General features: G+C 35.0%; 1 protein-coding gene across 1 annotated transcript; it reads left to right on the top strand.

Moving 5' to 3' along the window:
• Window positions 1-279: 279 nt before the first annotated feature.
• LOC101741083 (PAS domain-containing protein cky-1) lies at window positions 280-23,353 on the top strand. The gene is made up of 11 exons (XM_021351364.3): window positions 280-868; window positions 10,745-10,926; window positions 13,014-13,087; window positions 13,165-13,254; window positions 13,361-13,549; window positions 14,284-14,468; window positions 16,114-16,220; window positions 16,479-16,629; window positions 17,321-17,617; window positions 20,925-21,073; window positions 21,758-23,353. The coding sequence occupies exons 1-11, from the start codon at window positions 858-860 to the stop codon at window positions 21,943-21,945; spliced, it is 1,623 nt and encodes a 540-aa protein (XP_021207039.2). The 5' UTR covers window positions 280-857; the 3' UTR covers window positions 21,946-23,353.
• Window positions 23,354-24,788: the final 1,435 nt, after the last annotated feature.

Below are 24,788 nucleotides of genomic sequence, written 5' to 3'. Positions count from 1 at the left end.
TGCACACACGGCCCTTCCCACAATCTGCATAATTCATAATACGACAATATCAATGACTGTCATCATCCAATCATTATACCTTCGTCTCGTTTGTGCGTTTCCTTCGTAATTACGTACGAATGGGTCGTCTCTTTCGGACTCATTAAATTAATCCGACGTAAGTGAGAACGACTGGTTCTTTCACGGAACACAATGTAAAGAGCATTTTGTTGTAATAGTTCCGTCCTTCTCTAAACGTCGGCTTATCATTTATTTACGCGTAAATAATGTTGTTACGGTTTTTCATTACGAATACACTCAAACCAAACTTAAATTTAGAAAAAAAAACTTTTTTTTTAAATTTCGTCACTCCCCTCCCTAAAGGTTGAGGTGCGTATCGAACGTAAAAAAAAAGAAAATAAGACTCGAGGGAAAGAGAGGCTTGGCTAGCCTCTTATAGTCTCAGTCCCGGTGCGCTCGCGCTCGGAAGTATAAGCTTCAGGATCGAGCCTTAATCTCATTCTAATAAAAAGCTCACGCATAAATTGACGCAGCCTTGTTAGTTTCCATTTTTAGAATAAGTTTTTTTTTTTATGACGTGCATTTGAGGAAGCCCCGTGTGAGGTTGTATAGGTGTTAAATTATGGCGGGCACGTGCATTTTATTGTTATTTTTATGGTCGAATTATAACTTTAAAATTGTGGAGTTTTGTGTAAAGGGTTGTTTCATTTATTGACTCGTCATTAAGACTTCAACGTTCCAGCTGTGTGGTCGTGTTTTGTTTTTGATTGATTTAATAATGGATTAATCGTATTATTTGTTTTGTGTTCAAGTGACTTTTTTTTATTTATTTATCGGGAACTCGTCAAGCAATTAAAATGTTTTTAAGGTAAGATTTTTTTTTAGTTTTATTTTGTTCTTGTTTCTTTTAAATGAACGATTATTTTGGAAATTCCGTCAGCGTATTATTTTAATAAACTACTGAGACTATATTTAAAAAAGGTGATACTAGGAACTCTTATCTGATATTTATATTGGGTTTTATTAAAAAAATGTTGAAAATATTACTGAAGAATATAATTAATATATTACTAATCTGCTACAATTGTATTTCGAATATTAATAAAATTGTATAAAGTTATATTTATAATAGGGGTTCACATTTACAATTCTATCTCTCATATTTTAAATTTACCTTAATATATTACTAAAGAGCAGCCTACGAATATTATATTCAGTGTTACCTCTGAAAAACTTATGCTCACTTATGAAAATTTTTCATGGAACGTAACGTATTGTACATCCACAAAAATAATTAATTCCAAATTTTCACTTTTCGTGGCCACAAAAACCATAAAGTAATCCAAACATCAGAAACAATATAACGACAATAAAAATGCGAGATTTATCTGTAATTTTAATTATGTCTATGACTCACGATATCCGAAGAAAATAAATACTATATAATCCAAAAATGAATCAGAAATACCAATTACCGCTAGAGTTTTACTAGAGTTTTTATTTTAGTAGAACTAGTTAAATAATTAAATTTATAACGTACACGGTTAAAAAGCGACATCAGTCACTAGCAGATTCACGGTTCAAGACTGGACGAATGCCGATTTGCTCACATTTTTTAATACACTTTTATTACTCATACTTTATACTCTTGAAAACGGTCAAGAGTTTTTTTTTTAAATTTCGATTATAGCTTCGATGGCTGAACGAGCTCACGGTCCACCTGATTTTAAGTGGCTATCGGAGTCCATATACATCTACATCGTAAATGCCGCCACCCACTTTGAGACATGAGTTGTAACGTCTCACTTTTAACAGTACAACGGCTGCCCCGCCCTTGAAGCCGAAACGCATTACTGCTTCATGGCAGAAATAGGCAGGGTGGTAGTACCTGCCCGTGCGGACTCACAAGACGTCCTACTACCAGTAACGTTCTGCTCACACATCTGCGTTCCTGCGCTACTGCGTTCGTATTTTTTATAGCTCAATTTACAATTCATAATGTATCGGTATATGCAATACACTTATAGCAAAAATCACATTTTCAGAAACCCTAACGTTTTTAATTTAATTTTCATTGAGTACCAGTCTCTAAGACGGTTTTAAAAATTTAACTTCAACAAGCAATAAATTTAAATTTAATTTGAGATTAAAATTGAAATTCTTTTAGAAAAAAGAGTGAATCTTATGTGTATTAAATGCTGTAGCACAGTATTTATTGTACTATAAATTGGTGAAAACCGGACGTTAACGTAAATACCGTCACTCATCATGAGACATATGAGGTCGAAGCCTCAACTCTCCAATCTACTAATGTAAAATATTACAAATGCTAAATAAAGGTACGTGTTTCCACGTAATGCAGAATCAAAAAACTTAATACCAGATGAGAAGTGAGCCGTTTGAAAAAAAAAGACATCTGCATGCCCCCACTAAAACAAATTAAATGAATATTAGTTGTTAATTCTGCAACCAAAATTAGTATTCAGACAATTACCTAATTAAAAGCCCCCGAAAAATAATATACTGTATGCTAATATGCAGAACTTATTATGTAAAACAATAAAAATATTCCGTGATTAGCATCTTGGTTACTTAGATAGATAGATAATACTATAGTGTAATAACACTTACGTGCTAGACATATTAATGAAAAACAGTGACGAATGTTACAGCGATCTCGCCAATATTTCTTTGAGAAAACCTCAGGATGTAGACAATAATTTCAAAAATATTAGTATTTTGTTTTATTGCTTAGATGGGTGGACGAGCTTACAGCCCACCTGATGTTAAGTGGCTACTGGAGCCCATAGACATCTACGACGTAAACGCCCCAACCCACCTTGAGATATCAGTTCTAAGGTCTCAGTATAGTAACAACGGCTGCCTACGGGAATGGCGTCATGAAATTACAGTCAAAAGTAATTGTAATTACTAAGGCTAGGCTGAATGTAGGGTTCACTGACCCACACGAGAAGGTCATCCCGTTTATTATTGCTGCGATGCAGTTATGGTTTTTAAGCTAAATAGTAAATTAGTCCCTAATTTAGAAATGATTAGGTATACAAGAGGAAGTCTGAAAGCAGCGCCAGTGACAGAGAAAATAAAGAGCAGAAGATTAACGTGGCCAAAAAGACCCTGGGTAGGAATAAAGACGTGTGATAGGTTAGAATGGAAAAAGAAGACAACGCCGATACCATATAGTGCAGATAATAAGGACAAAAGTCGTCGTGGCCTAATGAATAAGACGTCCGGTGCATTCGTATTGGGCGATGCACCGGTGCTTGAAGCTCAGGCGGGTACCAATTTTTCTAATGAAATACGTACTCAACAAATGTTCACGATTGACTTCCACTGTGAAGGAATAACATCGTGTAATAAAAATCAAACCCGCAAAATTATAATTCGCGTAATTACTGGTGGCAGGACCTCTTATGAGTCCGCACGGGTAGGTACCACCGCCCTGCCTATTTCTGCTGTGAAGCAGTAATGCGTTTCGGTGTGAAGGATGGGGCAGCCGTTGTAACTATCCTTGAGACATTAGAACTTATATCTCAAGGTGGGTGGCGCATTTACGATGTAGATGACTATGGGCCCCAGTAACTACTTAACACCAGGTGGGCTGTGAGATCGTCCACTCATCTACGCAGCAAAAAAAAAATCAGTCGAACTCCGATTTTGAACTCAATTCTCAAGATGGAGTTCGCTTTGTTAGGTCTCAAATGAGCACTTAGAAATTATATATTTAATTGCGTTAATAAGATTATATAATAGAAATGTTTATCATAAACCAAAATTAACTTAATCAAGGTCACGTTCACGTAACAATCTTTAAATAAATACACTCAAACGTCAAACGACAATCAACTGATGAAAATGAGAATTTGTTAGCACCGCCGATGAAATCAAGTATTTTTGTTACCAACACGCTAACTACATTAGGTTCGTCAAATGCCGGTAGCATTGATGTACGCCAAACAAAAAATACTGATAATTCAACCAAAATACCCTTGTATAATCTAAACCTTAACTCTTTTTGCGTAAAGGATATTTTAACATGACAATTTCAATTTGTTCTCTTGTTCAGTGATCTATTTAGCCTTGTATGGTATAAAGTATTTGTTATAATTTGTTACGTATGAATGTTTATTTTCGTGACGAATTTATAGAAACGTAGCTAATATTATTTCCTTTTACGGATCTCGTGTTAATTGATACTGCAATTATTGTGCTGAAAAAAGACGCAAGAGTTGACTTGAAACTTTTACACAGGTAATACGTTTTATAGCTTATTTTACTGTGTCCTTGGACTTCAAGAAAAGCTCAATTTTGAATTAAGCTTGCTTTTTATACTTATTTATGGCGTTAAAACTGTTTCTTTTTTTGCTATTCCTATGAAGAGAGAATTTTTTTCTTAAAATATAATTGTAATCCATTTTTTTCAATAAATCTTCTTAAAATGAGTTAAAACCTAACCTTTTTTCACTAAAAATGTATAAAACTTGTTACGTAGCAATATTTTATATACGAAAGTGTATTCAATATATTCATCGTAGTGTTTTACGGAGCATGAAGTCTTCTTAGACTTCTTCTTCTGGGAAGACTGCAACGAATTTAATTACCCCTCAAGAACCACAAAAAAAACGAAGACAAAAACAGCAATCCATACTAGTGTGCTATGATTAAAAACTGTAGCAGAAATTACATTATAGATTTTGCAGAAGAAAAAAAAGAACGAAATTGTATTAAACCCAAAATCGGATCAATCTAATATAGTACGTAAATTAGTTTTTAAATTGGCTCTCTAAGCGAGATAAGTTCGAATCTAATAAAGCGATTACTGGAAACCGAATCACTATGCGAACGCCACTTCACCTTGAAGCATATGATTGAAAACTCGATTAAGTTGTATAAAGGATATCCCACCCTTCGCAGCACAAATAGGCAAGATGGCGGTACTTACCCAAGTGGGCTTAAAATATGCCCTACTAGCAGCAATAAAATATCTATCTAACTTACATTACCGGTGGTAGGACGTTTTGTGAGTCAGCGCGGGTAGGTACCACCGCCCTGCCTATTTCTGCCGTGAAGCAGTAATGCGTTTCGGTTTGAAGGGTGGGGCAGCCGTTGTAACTATACTGAGATCTTAAAACTTATATCTCATCATATCAAGGTGGGTAGCGCATTTACGTTGTAGATGTCCATGAGCTCCAGTAACCATTTAACACCAGGTGGGCTGTGAGCTCGTCCACCCACGTAAGCAATAAAAAAAAAAGGTAGACACTGTACCCCTTGCTAAGTTCATAAGTGACGGTAAGAACTCATCATAAGAAGGGCCAGTCGTACGACTACAGTGGCGATACTTGTTAAACTTCAAATATTCAGTCACAGAATAATTAATAATAATTATAAATTAGCAGGGGCAGAAAATAAAATGGCTATTTTCCTGACCGTACACGTAACGTAAGTTCACACGATTACGTTAATCCTTCCTATATATTTCAGACGCGAAGCAAACCCTCGCGTTCTTATTTCAAAGATGGAAAATTTTGCACAGAGTAGTACGTGTGTTATACTCAAAAAAAAATTTTTTTCCTAACTTAACACCTTATCGACACTAAGATATTTCGAAATACTAACTAACTAAATATTTCATCGGTAATATGGAATAAATCGTAACGGTAAGTATTTCAAATGTACGATTTCCAATGTCGAACAAATAAGTATTAGGTGAGTGAGTGGGTATACGGTATACCAATCTTTTAAAATAACAAATAAGTGCAATAGGTCAATGAAACTGGTTCTAAAGACTGTTTAATTCGCCTTTTCGATTATTAAGCTATGTAATTATTTTATCCAGTAAGTATTGTATAATTTTACAAACAAAAACTTTAAAGAAACTTCAACGATTCATAATACAATTTAATATTTAAAATTTAATGATCTATACTAATATTATAAAGAGGAAAGATTTGTTTGTTTGTTTGTATTGAATAGGCTCCGAAACTACTGAACCGATTTGAAAAATGCCTTGACTGTTTGGAAGCTAGACTATTCCCGAGTGACATAGGCTATAATCTTTTTTGAAAAAAATTAGGGATCCTTACTAAAACTCCAATCATGTAACCAAAGGTGTAAAAAATTTACGTAAAATACTCTTTACATCGCGTGCCCTGCGAAAACTATTGATGATAGAATAAAATAATGTACTACGACTTTGTAGAACACATTATTATTTACAAAAAGTGTCGCGACAGCACATGTCTAACTATTATAGTTATGCCGCAAATATGGTTGAAATTTTTGTTAAAGACCCGAGCGGAGCCGGAGCGGGCCGCTAGTTTTAGTATAAAGTAACTAGTTTAGATATTTTATACCTTGCTCTGTTACTTCTCTGCTAAGGAATCTAGATTCTGCAAGAGCTAATACTCTCTAAACAGACCCTTAGACGAAACAGTAAAATCTTGCTAGAAAGGCACAAAGATACCGCTCGACCACGACCTAATCGCTACAAATTATATACACAATATTTCAGTTTAAGAATAACAATTATCTATTCGTTTCCACCGCTTCGTCTAAGTAATCCCACATTACAATTCGATTTATTTAATGCTCTCAGCGTGGATGTGGTACTAATGTAACACGGAAGAATTTACGCGCTTCAGATGCTCACCGTGACGTGTCCACATCATTCACGCCTCCAACTATGTTAGGAATGCGCTTTTTGTACGTATTCGATACGTAAACGATTATCTAGTTAGTCGATGCGTTGTCGAATCGATTTAGTATAAAATCGATACGAGAACTTAACGCGAAGCCTTGTTGTTATTTATTAATTGAGAAATGCGTGTAGTCCGAATCATGACAAAAATGAACTATTCGATATCATAATTTAAACATTAATATCGATTGTAAACTCTTGTTATGATTGAAATTAGTTCATCTCTTCGTTTTGTACGGTAATTTCGAAGGGTATGGACTTTTTGGCGGGAACGCGAGGAGTGAAGTTGTGTGATTTGGTTTTATTTTGGCTATTTAGTGATTCTTCAGGCTTAAATGTGAAATAACGGTGCTTTATTAACTGTTTAATATCTGTGAAAGTACACCAACGTAACTTCTCGGAATCCTCCAAAAGTCCACTGAAAAAGCTTAGTAAATAACCACCATTTTACTGAGATTATATTTCATCCCATATCATCTCATCTCATTTCATTTAATTTCATCCCAGTTGATTAATGTCTCAAATTAATCATCTTCATTTCATTTCATTTCACTCCATTTTATCATTTTTCAAAAAAATAAGAATACAAATTAAAATAGGACTTGACCTAAAGGTCTTAGTTACCAGGTCATAAAATCCCTTTAAAAAAATTGAAGGGTATACTGCAGAATTAACTTGTCACAACGATATTTGTCAGCGCTATTAAATGCCTTTGTATGCGCCTTAAAATAATTTTAGTGCCCGTGGCAATGGTGATGAGCTGAATAATGCGTGTCAACCGCTAAAGTAAAAAATAACAGTGGAATGCTAAGGAAAAATATTGAAAAGATTCTTGAAAATGTGACCTCGTGCTATAATTATTGTCAATAAAGCCAGTTTTTTTGTCTACAATTAAATATAATAACTCTCCAAGACATCTGAGCATTTTAATCAAGTCAATGTATTTTTTATCACATTAATGTATTGACCACGTTCACAATATTTTACTCAAAATCTGACATGCAATTATATTTAATAAAATAATATCTAAAAACTATGTGTTGAAATCTTTGAAGGAATTAAATTATTTAACCCTGATCAATTTTACGAATCACGGCTATAAAATTCAAACCACCCGCGTGCCTGCCCTTCGATTGCTTCACAGAGCCGAACTATTTATTAATCCGAACAATCAATAAAGTTAAACATCAAAAATAAGAGAACAAACAATCGGTCAATCAAATTAATAACAGCGACAGAACAACAATCATCGATTCCCACAATCATAGTCATTGAAAAAAACCTAATCATTGAAACAAATAAACGTAGGAGCATTGACGTAATATAATAGTCTAACTAAACAAAATGTTCAGACTCGATTACTGGTGGTAGGACCTCTTGTGAGTCCGCACGGATAGGTATTACCGCCCTGCCTATTTCTGCCGTGAAGACGGATAAGACGTCCGGTGAAAATTTCCTAAGCTTGCTTTGTTCAGGAGAATTTTAATGCCAAGCTCGCATTTACGTTTTCTATTCCTAACTATTTTAAATAAAGTAAACATATGCTTCTACTAGTATAATAACTGGCTCATTGTACATCATTAATAAAAAAACTAAATAATTACACTAAATAAAACTAAATACAGAATAAAGCACCTCGCCAATTTACTTAATGTAAATCGTACTAAGAACATGTGAATGGATGCCTATTAATTCCTTAATAATTAATAATTAGGACGAATTACATCCACGATGAAGGAATAATATTGTATAATAAAAATTACTCGACAATTATATTACGCGTGATTAATTATTGAGACATAGACATTCAAAACGGTATTGACGTTATGTCTGTGGGTTCGGGCTGTTGCTTAACATCAGGTGAGCCATGAGCTCGTACACGCATCTACGCAATAAAAACAACCTAAAATTATGATTTTTAAAACAAGAAATCCTACAATAAAAACAGTGAAATTTCTACAACTAAATATATATGGTCAATGTATCAGACTCTTACAAAGGACTCCCAAGTGAGATGAAAGGGCCGCGTGTATTGATGTGCCGCTTTTGGGAGCCCGGCCGCATGTTAACACGGATAGCCGTGACGGAAGGACACTTCCTCCTGACTTTTAAATATGAGTTTTTTCTATCGTTTTCTATCATAATTTGTAAAAGGAGGTGTGAGGTAAAACCGTTAAAGCTACCTGATAAGAATACGAATATTGATTGAGTGAATAAAAATTTTATTGAAATAATATTATATGTTATCCTATTAATCATTTACGAAATCAATATAATAATAGCACAACGTCGTTATAAACTATGTATAATAAAATTATTAATATATGTGCAATTATCACTTTTGGAGCTGTAATAAAATTTATTATGTGTAACTTTACGAGTTGCCTCAACACACGGCAGCAAACTTGATAAAGCATAATCGCGCGGACTAGCAATGACATCGGAAAATTTTATACTTGCCACAGGATTGTAATTTCTATTTCGTTAACATAAATAAAAAACAATTGCCAGATGCGTGACGGTACTTAAATTTAACAAAGCTAAACAAAGATTCGACCGATATTCCTAATTATCTCTTTCATTCTGTTCTTGTGTATCAGAAATGACCTTCTGCAATGAATGAATGAATGAATGAAATGAATTTTTTGCATTCTTTCATTAGAAAACTCCATAGGAACGATCGGAAATTACTTAGGGCTTAATTTGAAAATAAGCGTTATGTATTAATGTTTTAATAGTAAATACACGAAAACACATTTTGAGAATTTTGCCGCGCGCATAGTCACGTGATAACTGTCGAAAATCTAGTTTTTTTTTTTATTGCTTAGATAAGTGGACGAACTCACAGCCCACCTGATTTTAAGTGGTTACTGGAGCCCATAGACATCTACAACGTAAATGCACCACCCACCCCAAGATATAAGTTCTAAGGTCTTAAGTATAGTTACAACGGCTGCCCCGCCCTTCAAACCGAAACGCATTACTGCTTCACGGCAGAAATAGGCAGGGTAGTGCTACCTACCCGCGCGGACTCACAAGAGGTCCTACCACCAGTAAAAGCAGCTTTATTAATTAATAACCAAGGTGGGAAATAAAATAAAGACGAAACCGCGCTTTATTTTATTTCCCACGAAATACCTATCGCGCAGTAATCTAAGGGCCTCTATACATAACCAATAGATATGCTAATGCATTCTTCTAACATCGCCGACGACACCTGTCCGGAACTATATCCGCGCATTGTCTACTGATCCCTAGAACATTGTACTTTATGAATTATTGGAATAGCTGGATGTGAAGATATTGAGGAAATCATGTATAAATTGTTAAGAAACTGACTGACAGATTGCAGTTTAAAAAATTAAAAAAGGAAATTGCTAGACAAAATGGATACACAACTTTTTTAGTTGCTTTGTTAAAATTGAGAATACATAATCACATCCTTACGGATCCATCAGATCCAATAACCTTTGCATTAGAGGCCTTCAGCTCTAATACTAGGAGCAGGCTTAGGGACCCCAGTTACCGTACTCGTCAAACTCGACAAAGAAATCGATTTGCAACCTAACCCATGCATCAGCCCGCTGAGTTTCTAGCCGGATCTTCTCAGCGGGTCGCGATTCCGAACCGGTAGTAGATTCATTCGCGAAGCAATTGCTCTTGAGTTGTTAGGTCTCCTTCGGAGGTGCTCGGGCAGTTGTTAGCAAATCCCACCCCTCCTAGCTGAGCCTTTGCTCGCCCACCTGTCCTGGTGAAACTGCAAAGGCCTTCGGGCCACCAGTAATCTTTAAATCATAAAAAAGAATGCATAATTTGTGAAAGTGGAAACCAAACGTTCCTTTTTCAAAAGGGAATTGTGAAATTATTTATGTAACAGTAAATATAAATACAATAAAATGTTCTCAATTTCTCGATTCACAATATAAGGTTGTGTTTTTGTGACTAAAGTACTTTTGAAACCAGTAAGTTAGATCTTAGAAAATATTTTTTATTAATACAAATTTAAAACTATCGATTACTGTGCAGATTCGAACCGACAAAATCAACAAAAGGTGCCAGCAAAATGCGGCGGGATCTGATCAACGCTGAAATCTCCAACCTCAGAGACTTGCTTCCTCTGCCGCCCTCCACCCGACAGAGACTGTCACAACTACAACTCATGGCACTTGTCTGCGTCTACGTCAGAAAAATGAATTACTTTCAACAAGGTAACTTTGAAAGAAACCTTTTAACAATTATCGAATACCAATAAAAACACACTTTTTATTTGTTATTGCTTAAATGGGCGGACGAGCTCACAGCCCACCTACTGTTAAGTGTTTACCGGAGCCCATAGAAATCTACAACGTAAATGCCGCCACCCACCTTGAGATATGAGTTCTAAGGTCTCAGAATAGTTACAACGGCTGCCCCACCCTTCAAACCGAAACGCATTACAGCTTCATGGCAGAAATAGGCAAGGTGATGATAGCTACCCGTGCGGACTCACAAGAGGTCCTACCACCAGTAATTAGTTAATTACCAGTTAATAATTTAAAGACAAAGCAGTTAATTATATAGGCTGAATGCTCATCTGCCTTCGAAGGCAATTAATAAGCAGAAAGCGAGTATTTGATATTAATTGATCTTAAGCGATCAGATGGGATCGCTCAGATATTTACGCTGGATCATTTATTAATGCTGGATAATTTATTAACTGGCACTTTCAATTTATATGAAAGAATAATGAAGTCCTTAAATTCAAAACCTAAAATACCATGTGTACCCTGCAATCCTACGAGTCGAAATGTACTTTATAATTATTACTTGATTCATCATTATCCTGCCCTTATCCCAGTTATCTGGGGTCGGCGCAACATGTTTTCTCCTTCCATACTCTTCTATCATATACCATATCTTCGCTCACTCCCCTCTTACCCATATTGTCTTTCACGCAATCCATCCATTTCTTCTTAGGTCTACCTCTTTCTCTATATTCTTCCACATTCCTAGTTAACATTTTCTGACCAAACACATTTTTATCTCTTCTCATCACATGTCCATACCATCCCAAACGCGCACTTCTCAGCTTCTTTGTCACAGGTGCCACTTTCAGACTTCCTCTAACATAGTCATTTTAACTTCTAACATATTACTTGATTATTGATCGTAAATATCATAGGGCACAATAAATCACTTTAATCAGTCTGCCCTTCTCAATACCGTCGGCTCCATGGAATTAATTAACGATCGATATGCGAGATTAGATGCATTTATTACGAAGCCAATTTAAAAGCCATAAATAAACATAGGCATGCAGTAAGTTCAAGAGCTTGTCACACAAAAATATTTGCCTTGCAAATTTATGGTGCCTTATATAAAACACAATATGCCGTCTAATAATAATTGAAAGGATATTTGCTTTATTATTGTCGTTTGCAACAATGGCGCAAAACCGTGATCTCCGGTTCAGCGATGAATTTATTTCCGTAGCTAAACAAACATAAATATTCAATTTATAATAAATTTGAAAACAATCAATTATGAACTTATAAAGCCAGATTAATCGACGGTCTAATTAATTTATAATCTTACAGGAACCATTAGATGTATTTATTCATGTTTATTTTAATGGTGAATATAAAGTCAATGTAATGTGGTGAAAGATTAAAAGGCTTATTGACGAATTATAGGTAGCTATTTCAAATTTTTAAATATATACCCTTTTATGCTTATCTAAAGCAGTTACCGAAGTCAATAGACAAAGTGAATTCTTTCATTTACCTTGAAATAGACTCTTAACCTAAGTACCTTAATCTTAGAACCGCATTGTACATACGTATAGTATTTTCTTCACTGCAAAACTAAATAGAGCACTAAATATAACATAGCTATACTGAAATCATAATATAGATACGTTCCTATAAATCATCGAAATATAAAAAAAGAAAGACGAATAACCAATGTCTTCAAAATGTCTACAAATGTATGTTTTAAAATCAATACATTCCAAAATAGTTATATCGCATTTTGGAAAAAAATATTACATGAGTCTTTCTTAGTCAGCCCTCGGAATCCCTTATTTCCGTAAAAGTTTTCCCGCGACAAGTTCACATGGCCTGAATCTTCTAAACTCATCACGCGCACGTTATCCTCAAATCTCGAACTGTCGTTCCTAAACTGTCTCCCAAACTTTTTGTCAGCTCACCTCCAGTCACGAAAAGGCATATTAAGACGTTTAATATGCATTTAGTTCGCTATCTTATCTTTCGCTGCTATAACTTCACCCATAACTCGGTCTCTCTTTCCGTTTTAGTGTTCAAGAGTCACGATTTCAGCTATCAGTATCAAGAGCAAGCGACTCCCACACCTAATATCGGATTTTCAAAGGTATATTTTACAATTTAACGATATTTTTACTTTGCAACATAAAATCAGTTAATAGCTCGTATTTACAATGTTTTCAGGCAATGAATGGCTTTATGATGATGATGACACAAAATGGGAAACTATTGTATATATCGGAAAATGCTGCGGAGTATCTGGGGCACTCGATGGTAGGTTCTGTTTTGTTTCTTCATTGTGATCTCAATAACGCTATTACATATCATTTTAAATTTTCTCTATGACGTTCTTTTTTTTAATTTATTTATTTAATTTAAGGAGGATTTATTGATACACGGAGATAGCGTTTTCGATATAATAGATAGACAAGATCACCAAACAGTGCAATTAGAATTAAACCGAGGAGGCAACGGCGAGACTGAAAATGTACCAAAGAATAGACATTTCTTCTGTAGAATGAACGTTTCAAGAAACGCTAGGAGGCAAATGAGATTTGGAGACCAAAAAGTAAGTAGAGAATGCCGGTATGACAGCAAATCTTCTTCAACGCGAAAAAACTGCCAGTTCAAAAGTATTTAATCATTCTTAATTTAAATTAATAATAGAATTGTTTTTTGGACCATTTAAGCAGTTTACCAGTGTCCATATACATTTTACAGCTTGAATGTCACTACCTACCTTGAATCATGAGGTCGGAGTCTCAACTGTATGATACAACAGCCTTACCACTCTTCAGACGGGCAGTCTTTCAACTGTCAATACCGTTTATCCTTCAGTGAAATAATAATATATTACCCAGTTTAACAAATATCGATCACTTACCAAACGAAAAAGTCACCTAATTCTTCTGGTCCTAACTATTCACATTAACATACATACCACCACTTGGAAATTTTAATATTGAAGGGTATTACTGGTTATTTGTCACCTATTAATTCGCATAGGGTTTTGCCTTTCCACCAATCAGTGAAAATTTAGGTATTAAGATGGCAGGAATTATTGGGAGTTAATTTAGACAATGAAATGGGGAACTAGTGGAAATAGCAAGAGGATCTATTCTCTTGTTATTTAAAAAAATTTGACCCTAAAATCGTGACCCGCTATTTCTTGTAGTTTAGTTTTTGTAGTTACGAAGTTTTAAACCAACCTCAAACCGGCTCTAAGTTTGGAACATCCATCATGTGGGACAGAAAAAGCTATAACTTAAGAAATACCAAATTAATGGTACACACAAATTTTAGGTAGTTCTTGTGCGGGGTCACTACGTGTCATATCTGCCGCTGTGCAGCCGCAACGAGCCAGTGTTTGTGGCGGTGTGCACGCCGCTCGCGATGCCTGAGACCCGCGAGTGCGTGGTGCACGGAGCCACCAACGTCTTCACCACGCTGCACGCCATGGACATGAAGATACTCCACGTTGACGCCAAGTAAGATCACCAAGCACGTTTTCTTTAGTCCCACGACAGGCACCACGTGGCTTTATCCTGACGTGCTGTTGATGGGTAACCATAAACTATCATATACGTTGTCAGCACGTGTGTCTTTCATAGTAATAAGTAAATTCATTGAAGAAGATCGTCCTATAGGACTATAGCCCATCTTTCTTAGAGTCAAATTTTAATATGTGTAAACAATAAAATTGTTCCCTCCGATGCCACAGAACAAATCGAGATATAAAATTAAAGTCTGAATTACATTGGTTCGCGGCAGCAATAGGCTAAGTAAGTACTTCCAGTTAGACTGACATGTATGATATAGATTCTAATAAACCACGTCCATAAAAAAGAAAACCAATGATTTCATTATTGATATAACTCAAAAAAATAATTGAATATGCAATTTCGAAAAGGGCACATGTCGCATATTTTGTGAAATATATTTTTTCATATACATGTAGTTTTGAAGCTTACCTACACCCATTTTATAATAAAACCAGTAATTTTCAATTGCTAATTAACACTAAAATATATCTCAAAAGTTAATATTTTAAATTTTACACTGCTTTAGAAAATAATCAGTTTTTTTTCATTTCCTGAACATTTTACATTTTCAGAGATGTGCCCTTTTCGAAATTGCATATTCAATTAGGTAGTACATTTTTGAGTTACAAATAAAACTATACGACCCAAAAACAAGTACATTACGTATCATAAACCAATAAAACAAGCGCAATATAGATACAGTAAATGTATCTAATAATTTCAAAAATAATTAGACACTTTCAATAAGCCCAAACTCGAAACGGTACTAACAAGTTACGAATCAGGAGATCTTATTAAATCCAAAGATCGAAGTGGATTAAGTTTTTCATTTAACGAATAGCGGTAACGTGTAATCAAGTTCGCAAGGAAGATTAATTGATTAAATAACGCGCAAAGAGTGCGCTGTGAGCCGATGCTTTAATTATAGAATGATTAATGGTCCTACCAATGGTTTTCGAACTAATTATTTCGCTAAATTCGTGAACGTAACGAGTTAATATAAGTAACGATATGTTATTGTACACAGTACATAGAAGTGGCTAGGAACGATTTTAATTGCTGACACTTCTGTCGATTTCATTACATAAACTTAGTATATAGTAATATGTTTTATTGTGAAAATTATTATGATAAGCATTTATTAGTTATATAAATATGTGTTGGGAAGTTCAAAGATTTTACTCCAAGCGTGGGCATTTTCACCAGTCTATGCAATAAAAAATAAATATGACTCTTATGTTATGTTCTAATGAATAGGCGACCGTCAGTAATAGTATAGTATCCTTATATAAAACTGTCATTTACGGTACTGAAAAATGATTTCGAATGTTTTATCAATATTTTTTGAAGATAATATTTATGGTAGTTTGCATAAATTAATAATGTCCACCTACTGCACTTTAGTCCTCCATAACTATAGTAATACAAAAAATAGTTGCTTTGATAGTCTCCTTCTTTTTTAAATTCGGTTAAAAACTGCAAAATATTCGAACCGTCGGAAATTTTAATGATATTTTCATATTAATTTGATATCGACACGATGATAATAAGTCGAAAAAATTAAAACTGATTAGTAATACATTTGTTACAGCGGCGAATGGTACTTAGGATGGAACAAAAATGAACTGATAGACGTATCGTGGTATCAGCTAATACACTGGGATAGTCTAAGGGAAGCACAGAGTAAACATAGATTAAGTAAGTATTCGTAGATAGAACTTTCCAACAAATGAGAAAACTTTAATAGTAATTGCGTACCACTGAATACAAAGTAAATGAAAAAAAAATACTAAGTTTTTTTTTTCCTTTGACACACACACACACACACACACCTGAATTTTGTGGGAAATTGAGACCTTTTTTAACAGTTTTTAAAACGGGTTTTTTTAAAGTTCTTAAATAATTAATAAACTAACTAAGTAATTAATAAACTCTAATTATATAAACGTCTTTCAGTAACGCAATCAGAACAGGATAAGTGTTGTATATTATTAGTGAAACTTCAACAGAGGAATGGACAATATTTATGGGTGCATGTCGTTTTGCAAGTCAAGGACGCAGCTGATGCCCCAAGGCAGTTCATCGTGGCTACTAACCAAGTACTAAGGTTGGTTAATATATTTTTTTAATTTTTTGTTATTGTTTAGACGGAAGGACGAACTCACAGCCCACCTGGTGTTAAAAGGTTACTGGAGCCCATAGACATCTACAATGTAAATGCCGCCACCCACCTTGAGATAACAGTTGTAAGGTCTCAGAATAGTTACAACGGCTGCCCCGCCCTTCAAACTGAAACGCATTACTGATTCACGGCAAAAATAGAGAGGGTTGTGGTCCCTACCCATGCAGACTCTCCAGAGTTCCTACCACCAGTTAATAATTACAGAAAACCTTAAAAAATATTTTGAAAAATTCGTAAACACATTGCTGTTTGGGTTTTCATAGACTCAGTCGATGAATGAAGGATCTAACGATGAATTTATCTGTGATTTACCTGTAGAATTTGTAATTTCCCTGTTCTCTTTATTGCCATAGTCAGCACTAATAACTAGAGTTTGAACAAAGCAACTATTTTGAACAAGACATATAACATAACTGTGTCTATTTCGCTACGGGTCTGCCCAGTTTTACTTGAGTTATGATCATCACCAGTGCTAAATCTAGATATAAAATAATTAATTTCATTAATTGTCATTAAGAGACTTAGTTTAACAACTCTTGCTTAATCAACAGTCTAAGGCTAGTGTATGTACTACCTCTGAAAACTTTCATAAATAAAACCATCCTTTTCTCTGTAGCGAAGAAGAAGCCTCGATAATGCTAGCTAACTCTTGGCTGTACCAATACTACGGCTATCAAAACCAGCCCTGTGGGATTCTAGACCCGAGATGTCAGAAGTTCTTCAGACGTGAACAGTGCTATCCGGAATACCAGGATTACCCTTACGTGGAGAGTCAGGAAGTGGAATACCCTGCGTATCACGTGTCTTCATACGTGCATAAAGTTGATGAGTATCTGTGTGAGGGTGTGTACACTGAAAGAGGTCCCGTGGACTACTCAACGCATTCACCGCAATCTACCGTCAGCGATGATAGGTGAGTCGGTAGAATTTGTTTCTCAAAGCTTACAAAGCTGATTATTGTGCTTTGTGCTTGCAAAAATAGAACAGAAAAAGATAATTCGTAACAGTTCTAATGCTCAATTAATTATTAATGCCAAATAATTGTAAATAGTATAGAGATGCTTTAACAAAAACCGACTTCAAATAGAAAAAAAAGATATTCCAAAAGAAATTAATATACACTAAAAACAATTATCATCGAAATCGGTTGGCGTGATGTTGAGTTTTTGAGTTATTCATTTATTTGTCGCGCACGTAGTTAATGCAAATTTAAGACTTATATGGTTTTCTCATGGATACCATTATCAGAACTGGACTGGTCAGCTTTCTAATAAAAAAATAATCATCAAAATCGATTCACCCAATCAAAAGTTATGAGGTTACAAACATAAAAAAACATACAGTCGAATTGAGAACCTCCTGCTTTTTTGAAGTCGGTTAAAAATCGGACAAAACAATAAAAGTACTTTCGGTGTTTTCCGCCTTTTTAATACAGTTCAAATAACAAATCAAATTGCTTGATAATATAAAATAAAAATAAACACGCTCCAAGGTCGACCGATACAATTAGTAAACGTCAGGTCACAGAAACCTCCGAGAGAATAATAAATAAGAAAATCATCACCCTGTCCATCTGTCCGTTCCTCAGTCCACGTAATTTGACACCTTTCATTACCATATTTATTACATACGAACTTTACAAATATAACTTTGCTTTGACAACGACTCTGAACTTATTACTTCAAAGTTGAAAACGCCGTAACACGTTACTCGGTTTATTCAGTTTTACAAAATCAAATATGAAAAGGTTTACTTTTAAAGGGCTTAAGTGATGTATCCGCGTATGATAGTTTGCTTGATGTATCTTTGTATGAGTTTTGACGTGACCTTTACATAGTCAGGTCGAAGGCCTGGTTTTGTTTATTCAACTGCGGTTTTTTGACAATAAATCAATGTCACGTGATTAAAATTTTCTGTTTTACTAAAAATAAAACAGTATACTTGAAATTCACTAATTTAATTAGTTAACAAACTAAGATACAATATTAGTTGCGCATTAGAACTTGCACATGTTTATTTTTCATATAAATTATGTATTTAAGTGACTATCAGAATGAATAACTAATAGCTAAAGAAAACCAAAATCAACCATTACAAAACTGACTAGAAACTCTACAATAAATATATTATAATATTAATACCACAAAACTATGTAGTAATGCTGAAATTAAAACTAATAATAGAAATCTCCCTCAAATAATAATTAAAGCATTACATGCCATCTACGTTAATTAAGATGAGACATCAGCAATTCCGCATACAGAATGATTTATTGTAATACCAAAAATTGACTTGTGAAACCTTTTAGCTGTGGTTGCCTAAAATACTACACGCCACCTCTTCCTGAGGGTGCAAAAGGTGACTAAATGATTCACCGGAGAATAGATAGCAGCGCTCTCTAAGTTTAAATACAAATGGTGTACTCTTATCGCTAACTGGTAATAGGATAATGGCGTAGGCACCTCTTGAGTTGTTAGGTTTCCTCCGGAGGCGCTCGAGCAGCTGTTAGCAAACACCTACCCTTCTTACTGAGCATTTGCTCACCCGCCTATCCTGGTGAAAGTAAAAAGGCCTTCGAGCCACCAATAATCTTTCCTTCCTAAAAAAAGATAGGCACCTATATGCAGTCTATTTCTGCCACGAAACAATTACACATTTCTGTTTTATGGAGAACACCAGATACACAATTGGGGCTTCGACATCACCTTACGAAGTGAACGGTTCGCGTTGTGTGATATCTATGTGCTCTTGTAGCCAATTAAGCCGTGGGCTAATTTATATTTAAATCCCAATAAAAGAAAGTTATTAAAGTGTAGTGATTTGCGGTAGATCCTTCCCTAAAATAAGTACATATTTACGATATTAGAATTTCACCAGAAAATTAATTAATACATTGAGCAAGACTAGTAAAATTCATTAATGGATTAAACAAAAATAGACGTTACAGACTTCAATGTACTTGACATGTGACTTGTTCATTAACTCTCGGTTAATTGCAATTGTTAGAAGAACAGCCGAGCTAATACATTGACAGCTTGTAATTAACAATAGATTTATTATTGGTAACGATTACGATATTAAAACTGAACTAACATCTTAATTTACCATCATTTGTTTTTCACTTACTACTTTGATGATGATGTATTATTTTCTTGCGTTGCTCTCAAGACGAACCAACTCATGGTGATCCTAGGATTGAGGGGTCACCGGAGATCATAGACATTAAAGTAGATGACAATTTCTTCAAACCTAAAGAGCCTGTTGTAATTCGCCTCTCGATAATGATCATTGTATTGCCCATTTCCATCACGAAGGAATCGTGCATTCTAATATAAACGAGCACTATTCCAATGTTTACTGATGGTACTTGACTGGTGGTAGGACATCTTTTAATCTCGCGTAGGTAGGTACACACAACTATTAGTATTACTGCCGTGTAGCAGTAACGCTACCTTTATTAAAACTGAAACTTAGAACTCATGTCTCAAAGTGTCATTTATCACAAGGGTTGGGGAGGGGTTGTGAGCTTATCCGCCCATATAAACAATAAAAAGAAATTTTATGTATAAAAAAAAAGATTATGTATTCTGTAACGAGATGCTTTGCGTGTGAACATCGACCTTATGGCTTACGGTTTGACCGACAGTATATGTATACCTTATGTATATATATACCATATTATATACCAAAACCGAACGGTGAGGAAAAGGCTTATTACGCCGACTCCCAAGTTGTTAGCAGGGCATGGCGTAACAAAGTAGCCCATAGACACAGCTCACTGAGTTTCTCGCCGAATCTTCTCAGTGGATCCCGATTCCAATCCAGTAGTAGATTTTTTTTATTGCCCTTTTAGGCAGACGAGCATACGGCCCACCTGATGGTGAGTGGTTACCGTTGCCCATGGACTTCAGCAATGCCAGGCGCAGAGCCAAGCCACTGCCTACCGTTGAGTACTCTCCACAAGCGTCGCTTGAAGAAGGACAAGTCATAGCGCTCGGGAAACACCGTGGAGGGGAGCTCATTCCAAAGCCGGATTCTGCGAAGCACTGCTCTTGCTAGTGCTAATGTTAGCAAAACCTCTCAGGTTGAGCCCGCGAGCTCACCTAATCGTCCGGGCGTAGCTGGAATAGCCTCTTAGACTACCAGCGCATAGGTAGAAAAAAAAACGCAACTAAATATCTTAAAATCAATTTAAACGAAGTTAATTATTTTATCCCCAGATCACCGCATCATTACGATTTGCCAGCCGACATCGTAGTGAACAGTAATATGTACATGTATCCTTATCAAGGCAAGAGGGAATATTACGAGCAATATCCAAGAATTAATTATCAGGTCACTGAACCTTGCACTAGCACTGCTGTTGAAGGTGAGCTGATAGTTTTGTTTATATGTTTCCATCTATAAGGTGATGTAGGACGAGATGTCCATGCTGTTCCAAAATAGACACTGAAATTTTTAAGGAAGTACTCTGACTACTAGTCAATATGACTTGGCTTAGCTAGGGCATTGATTTTAATACTGATTATCATGTTTTCGGTAGACTTTCTTAAAGATTTTTCGTATTTTTCATTGTAAACATTATTTTAAATGCGAACAGCATGTATCATTGGTGACACATTTTTTGTTCTCTAAGCAGATTTTTATTATGCGTGCATGTCCTATTATTATGGTGCACAAGAGCTTCGTAGTATTATGACCGGCCACCTGCCTGTCCTCAACCCTCCTTGGGTTATATCTTCAGTAATATATCTCTACTATTACTATAATACATATATATAATATAGTAAGTTCATCCGTTAGTTCATGTTAGTTCATCCGTTTTTAGTTATATGATTTGCATTAAAAAAAGTATATACATTAATAAAAAAAATTAAATTTTGTTCGTTTATTTGTACTTTGTAAATGACAAACATCGGTCACTCATCGACAATTAAAAAAGAGTACTAATTTAATATCACTAACATTATGCCTCACTTCGATTTCAGGAGTAATTCCAACTAGAATTAGAGACTTTACGAGAACGAATCCTAAATTGTTTTTTTTTCTGCAGCTATAGACTACCCCGCTCCGAAACGCATGCGTCTTGCAGCCCCTTTGACGTTAGAAGAAGAGTGTATGGAGAGATGGAACCCAAGTCCACCCTGGTCGGATACCACCCTCAAACTACCGGACTACGGGCAGAGATTCACTTACAATCACATGAACAATATGCAACCCGACAGAGCTATGGTTACTTAAACTAATTAAAATTTATGCCTATTTTTGTTACATTTACTGAATCGATTATTCGATTATTATCGTTATAAAGACCTTTTTTGTGGGTATTAGCCAATAAACTTTCATTTATAAATCGATTTTTAAATACATTTGAATATATTTTTATGCATTTTTGAATAATTTGTACGACACCTTACGCATAGTATTCGTTACAAAGCTTATACGAACCATTCACGTACTGTATGTGTTATAAAATTAGTGACGAAAAAATGTATTAAAGCAAAGATTAAGACTTTGGCACACTGGGAGTACGTACAAGCAACATGCGTTACAATTTGAAGAAAATGCTGGTAGGAAAACTTTATAATAAATTCGAGACTATCTCGCATCTCACCATGTGTCAAGTGCCACCATGTGCACCATTACTAAAATGATGAGTTACTAACAGACGACCCGACAAGTAAATGGCTGATTTCCATGAACGAAGGTTGAGCATTTACAATCAAATGAACGTTAAACTCACCATCAGCCTTCGACAGTAACAGAGAAACACATAGTGTTGTACAAAAATTTTTCGATAAACTGTATATTTAATTATAATAGCTCTAGCTTAATGATAATTGACTTTAGCTCAATTTAATAAAACATTTTGCCTGAACCAGTATTTTTGCATAATATACCTAATTAATATAATGTCATTTTTGTTTTGTCATAAGTCGTGAGCATGATTATGAAACAGTTTTACAGTATGATCTCTATCTGTTTAGTTTAATATATTTAAATAGAAATGTTTTCTTTGTATGTTTGACGTCTAAGCTGTCTTCTTTTTTTCTAAAATCATTCATCGGATTGTTATACAACTGCAGTACGGTTGCTATAGTAACTTCAAGGAAGGCTAAATTTAAATCAAACGTCGCTGTCAAAGCAACAAATGGCCCGTTTCTAACAGCACCTTATTCTTTATAGTAAACTTCATTTCCTGTATCTACGAAAACTGCAAAACGAAATATTGATTATTTGCATCAGCATTAACCTTGAAACCGTTTTTGAAGTTTTTTGTCATATTTTTTTGTATATTCTATTATAATATTAAGACCTAAAAGAAGGAAATGTCGAGACGGCAGTTAATGCTATTATATTTAATCAGCCTACCCGCCAAAGGGAGACTGCTAATTCTAATTTGAATAGTACAATACATTTTATTAGGAATTAATTATATATTTTTAATATTATTGTTTTAAATGTTTAGTAATAATTAATAGCAATAACTAAATGTAAACGGTACCGTCCAAATAAAATGTGTGCTCCAAAGGAATAGTATATTTTTTATATTAAGTTTTAAATATATAATAAGCCTTATATTGTAAATAGTTAGTACAATGATTGCATAATGTAAGTGAATTGAAATAAACATTCCTCGATTTAATAATTTTTTTTTATTTTTCATTTGTCTTTTTCCTCTGCCGTTCTCTGCGAATAAATATATCAAAGCATATTATATCAAAGCATATTAGCAAGTATAATCAAAGCATATTAGACCAGACTAAGATAGACTAGACTTACTCAAAATAGTCGTGGATTAAAGGGTCTTCTTCTTCTTCTTCTTCTTAGTCGAATACTTCATTGCTGAAGGTCGTGTCTCTGAAAGCCCTTCGTGGCTCTTTGTACCATCAGCTTCCATTTGCTTCGGTTTTTGGCTTTTCTCAGGGCGTTCGCAACAGAGAGTCCAGTGAGCGCAGTTATCTCATCCGACCAACGGTTTGGTGGCCGGCCGGCGGGTCTTTTCCCTTGTACCTTGCCTACCACAATCAATCTTTCAAGGTTGTCTGGTGACCGCCGAGCAATGTGACCAAAGTAACCAAGAACCTTCTGGTAGCAAATCGTCGACAGTCTCGTTTCTATACGAAGTTGCTCGAGGATAGATTTGCTTGTTCTCTTGGCGGTCCACGGTATGCGGAGCATTCTTCGCCAACACCACATCTCCAACGCTTCTATTTTCTTCCACTCTGTTGTTCGAATCGTTCACGACTCCGCACCATAAAGGAAAATCGAGAAAACCAACGTCCGGACTAGTCTCATCTTGGTAGCATTGGAGACTTTTCTGTCCTGACAAATGCGTGTAAGCTTGCTCATCGCAGCTTTGGCCATTAAAGGGTATAAGACCTGATAATCAAATCCCGCAGCTAGGTAGTTTTTTTTTTCGATTATAACGTAATTTTATTAATTTTTAATATATCACATGTCATATAATGTGCCATAAAAAACAAAACCCGGAATTTTTTTAATAAACAAACTTAATTGTCAATTTTTCTACACACATCACCCCTGCACGTCACATTGTCTAGGCCATCTTTCTTTTTATTTCACCATGGAAAAAGGGACAATTCCGAAGGTTTAACATTTTTGTTTCTACATGAACCACTAGTGACTAACGTGTGTTAAAAATAATTTAATTTAAGACCATTACACTCCTTTGACGTAACAATAACACGTTAATGAAGAATTTCAGAATCTTTAATATGTAGTTCTAATAGCTTACCTAAAGAAGATCCTATATACTTATCAAATTAATATCCGAACTCAGTATTAAAATCAGGAAAACCATCGTCTGATAACGTACGGTATGACTCACTTCTCTTGAAAAACGTACAGTTATATATTTGACTATTCAATTAATCTCGACTATTCTTGTCTAATCAAAGCATCGGACGATACATGATGTAAATTTTAAACCAACAAAATTATGTCGAAGCTACGTTTGTTTTTCTAATGCCGTTAGTTGATCGCCTAGGACTCGATTGCATAAGTTTTGCGAATTATTTAAATGTCTAATGCGTGTGATTTACATTTAGAAACAAGGGTCG

Source organism: Bombyx mori, chromosome 7 (assembly GCF_030269925.1).
Source record: "Bombyx mori chromosome 7, ASM3026992v2".
NCBI classification, from domain to species: domain Eukaryota; kingdom Metazoa; phylum Arthropoda; class Insecta; order Lepidoptera; family Bombycidae; genus Bombyx; species Bombyx mori.
Note: the sequence above shows the minus strand (reverse complement) of the source record. Positions and strands in the feature narration are given on the sequence as shown.

Excerpts from the sequence above, each read along its gene's own strand:
- LOC101741083 (XM_021351364.3), top strand. Across the intron at positions 16,221-16,478 it reads ACAGAGTAAACATAGATTAA|TAACGCAATCAGAACAGGAT; the intron begins GTAAGTATTCGT and ends AACGTCTTTCAG. Across the intron at positions 17,618-20,924 it reads TCTACCGTCAGCGATGATAG|ATCACCGCATCATTACGATT; the intron begins GTGAGTCGGTAG and ends TTTTATCCCCAG.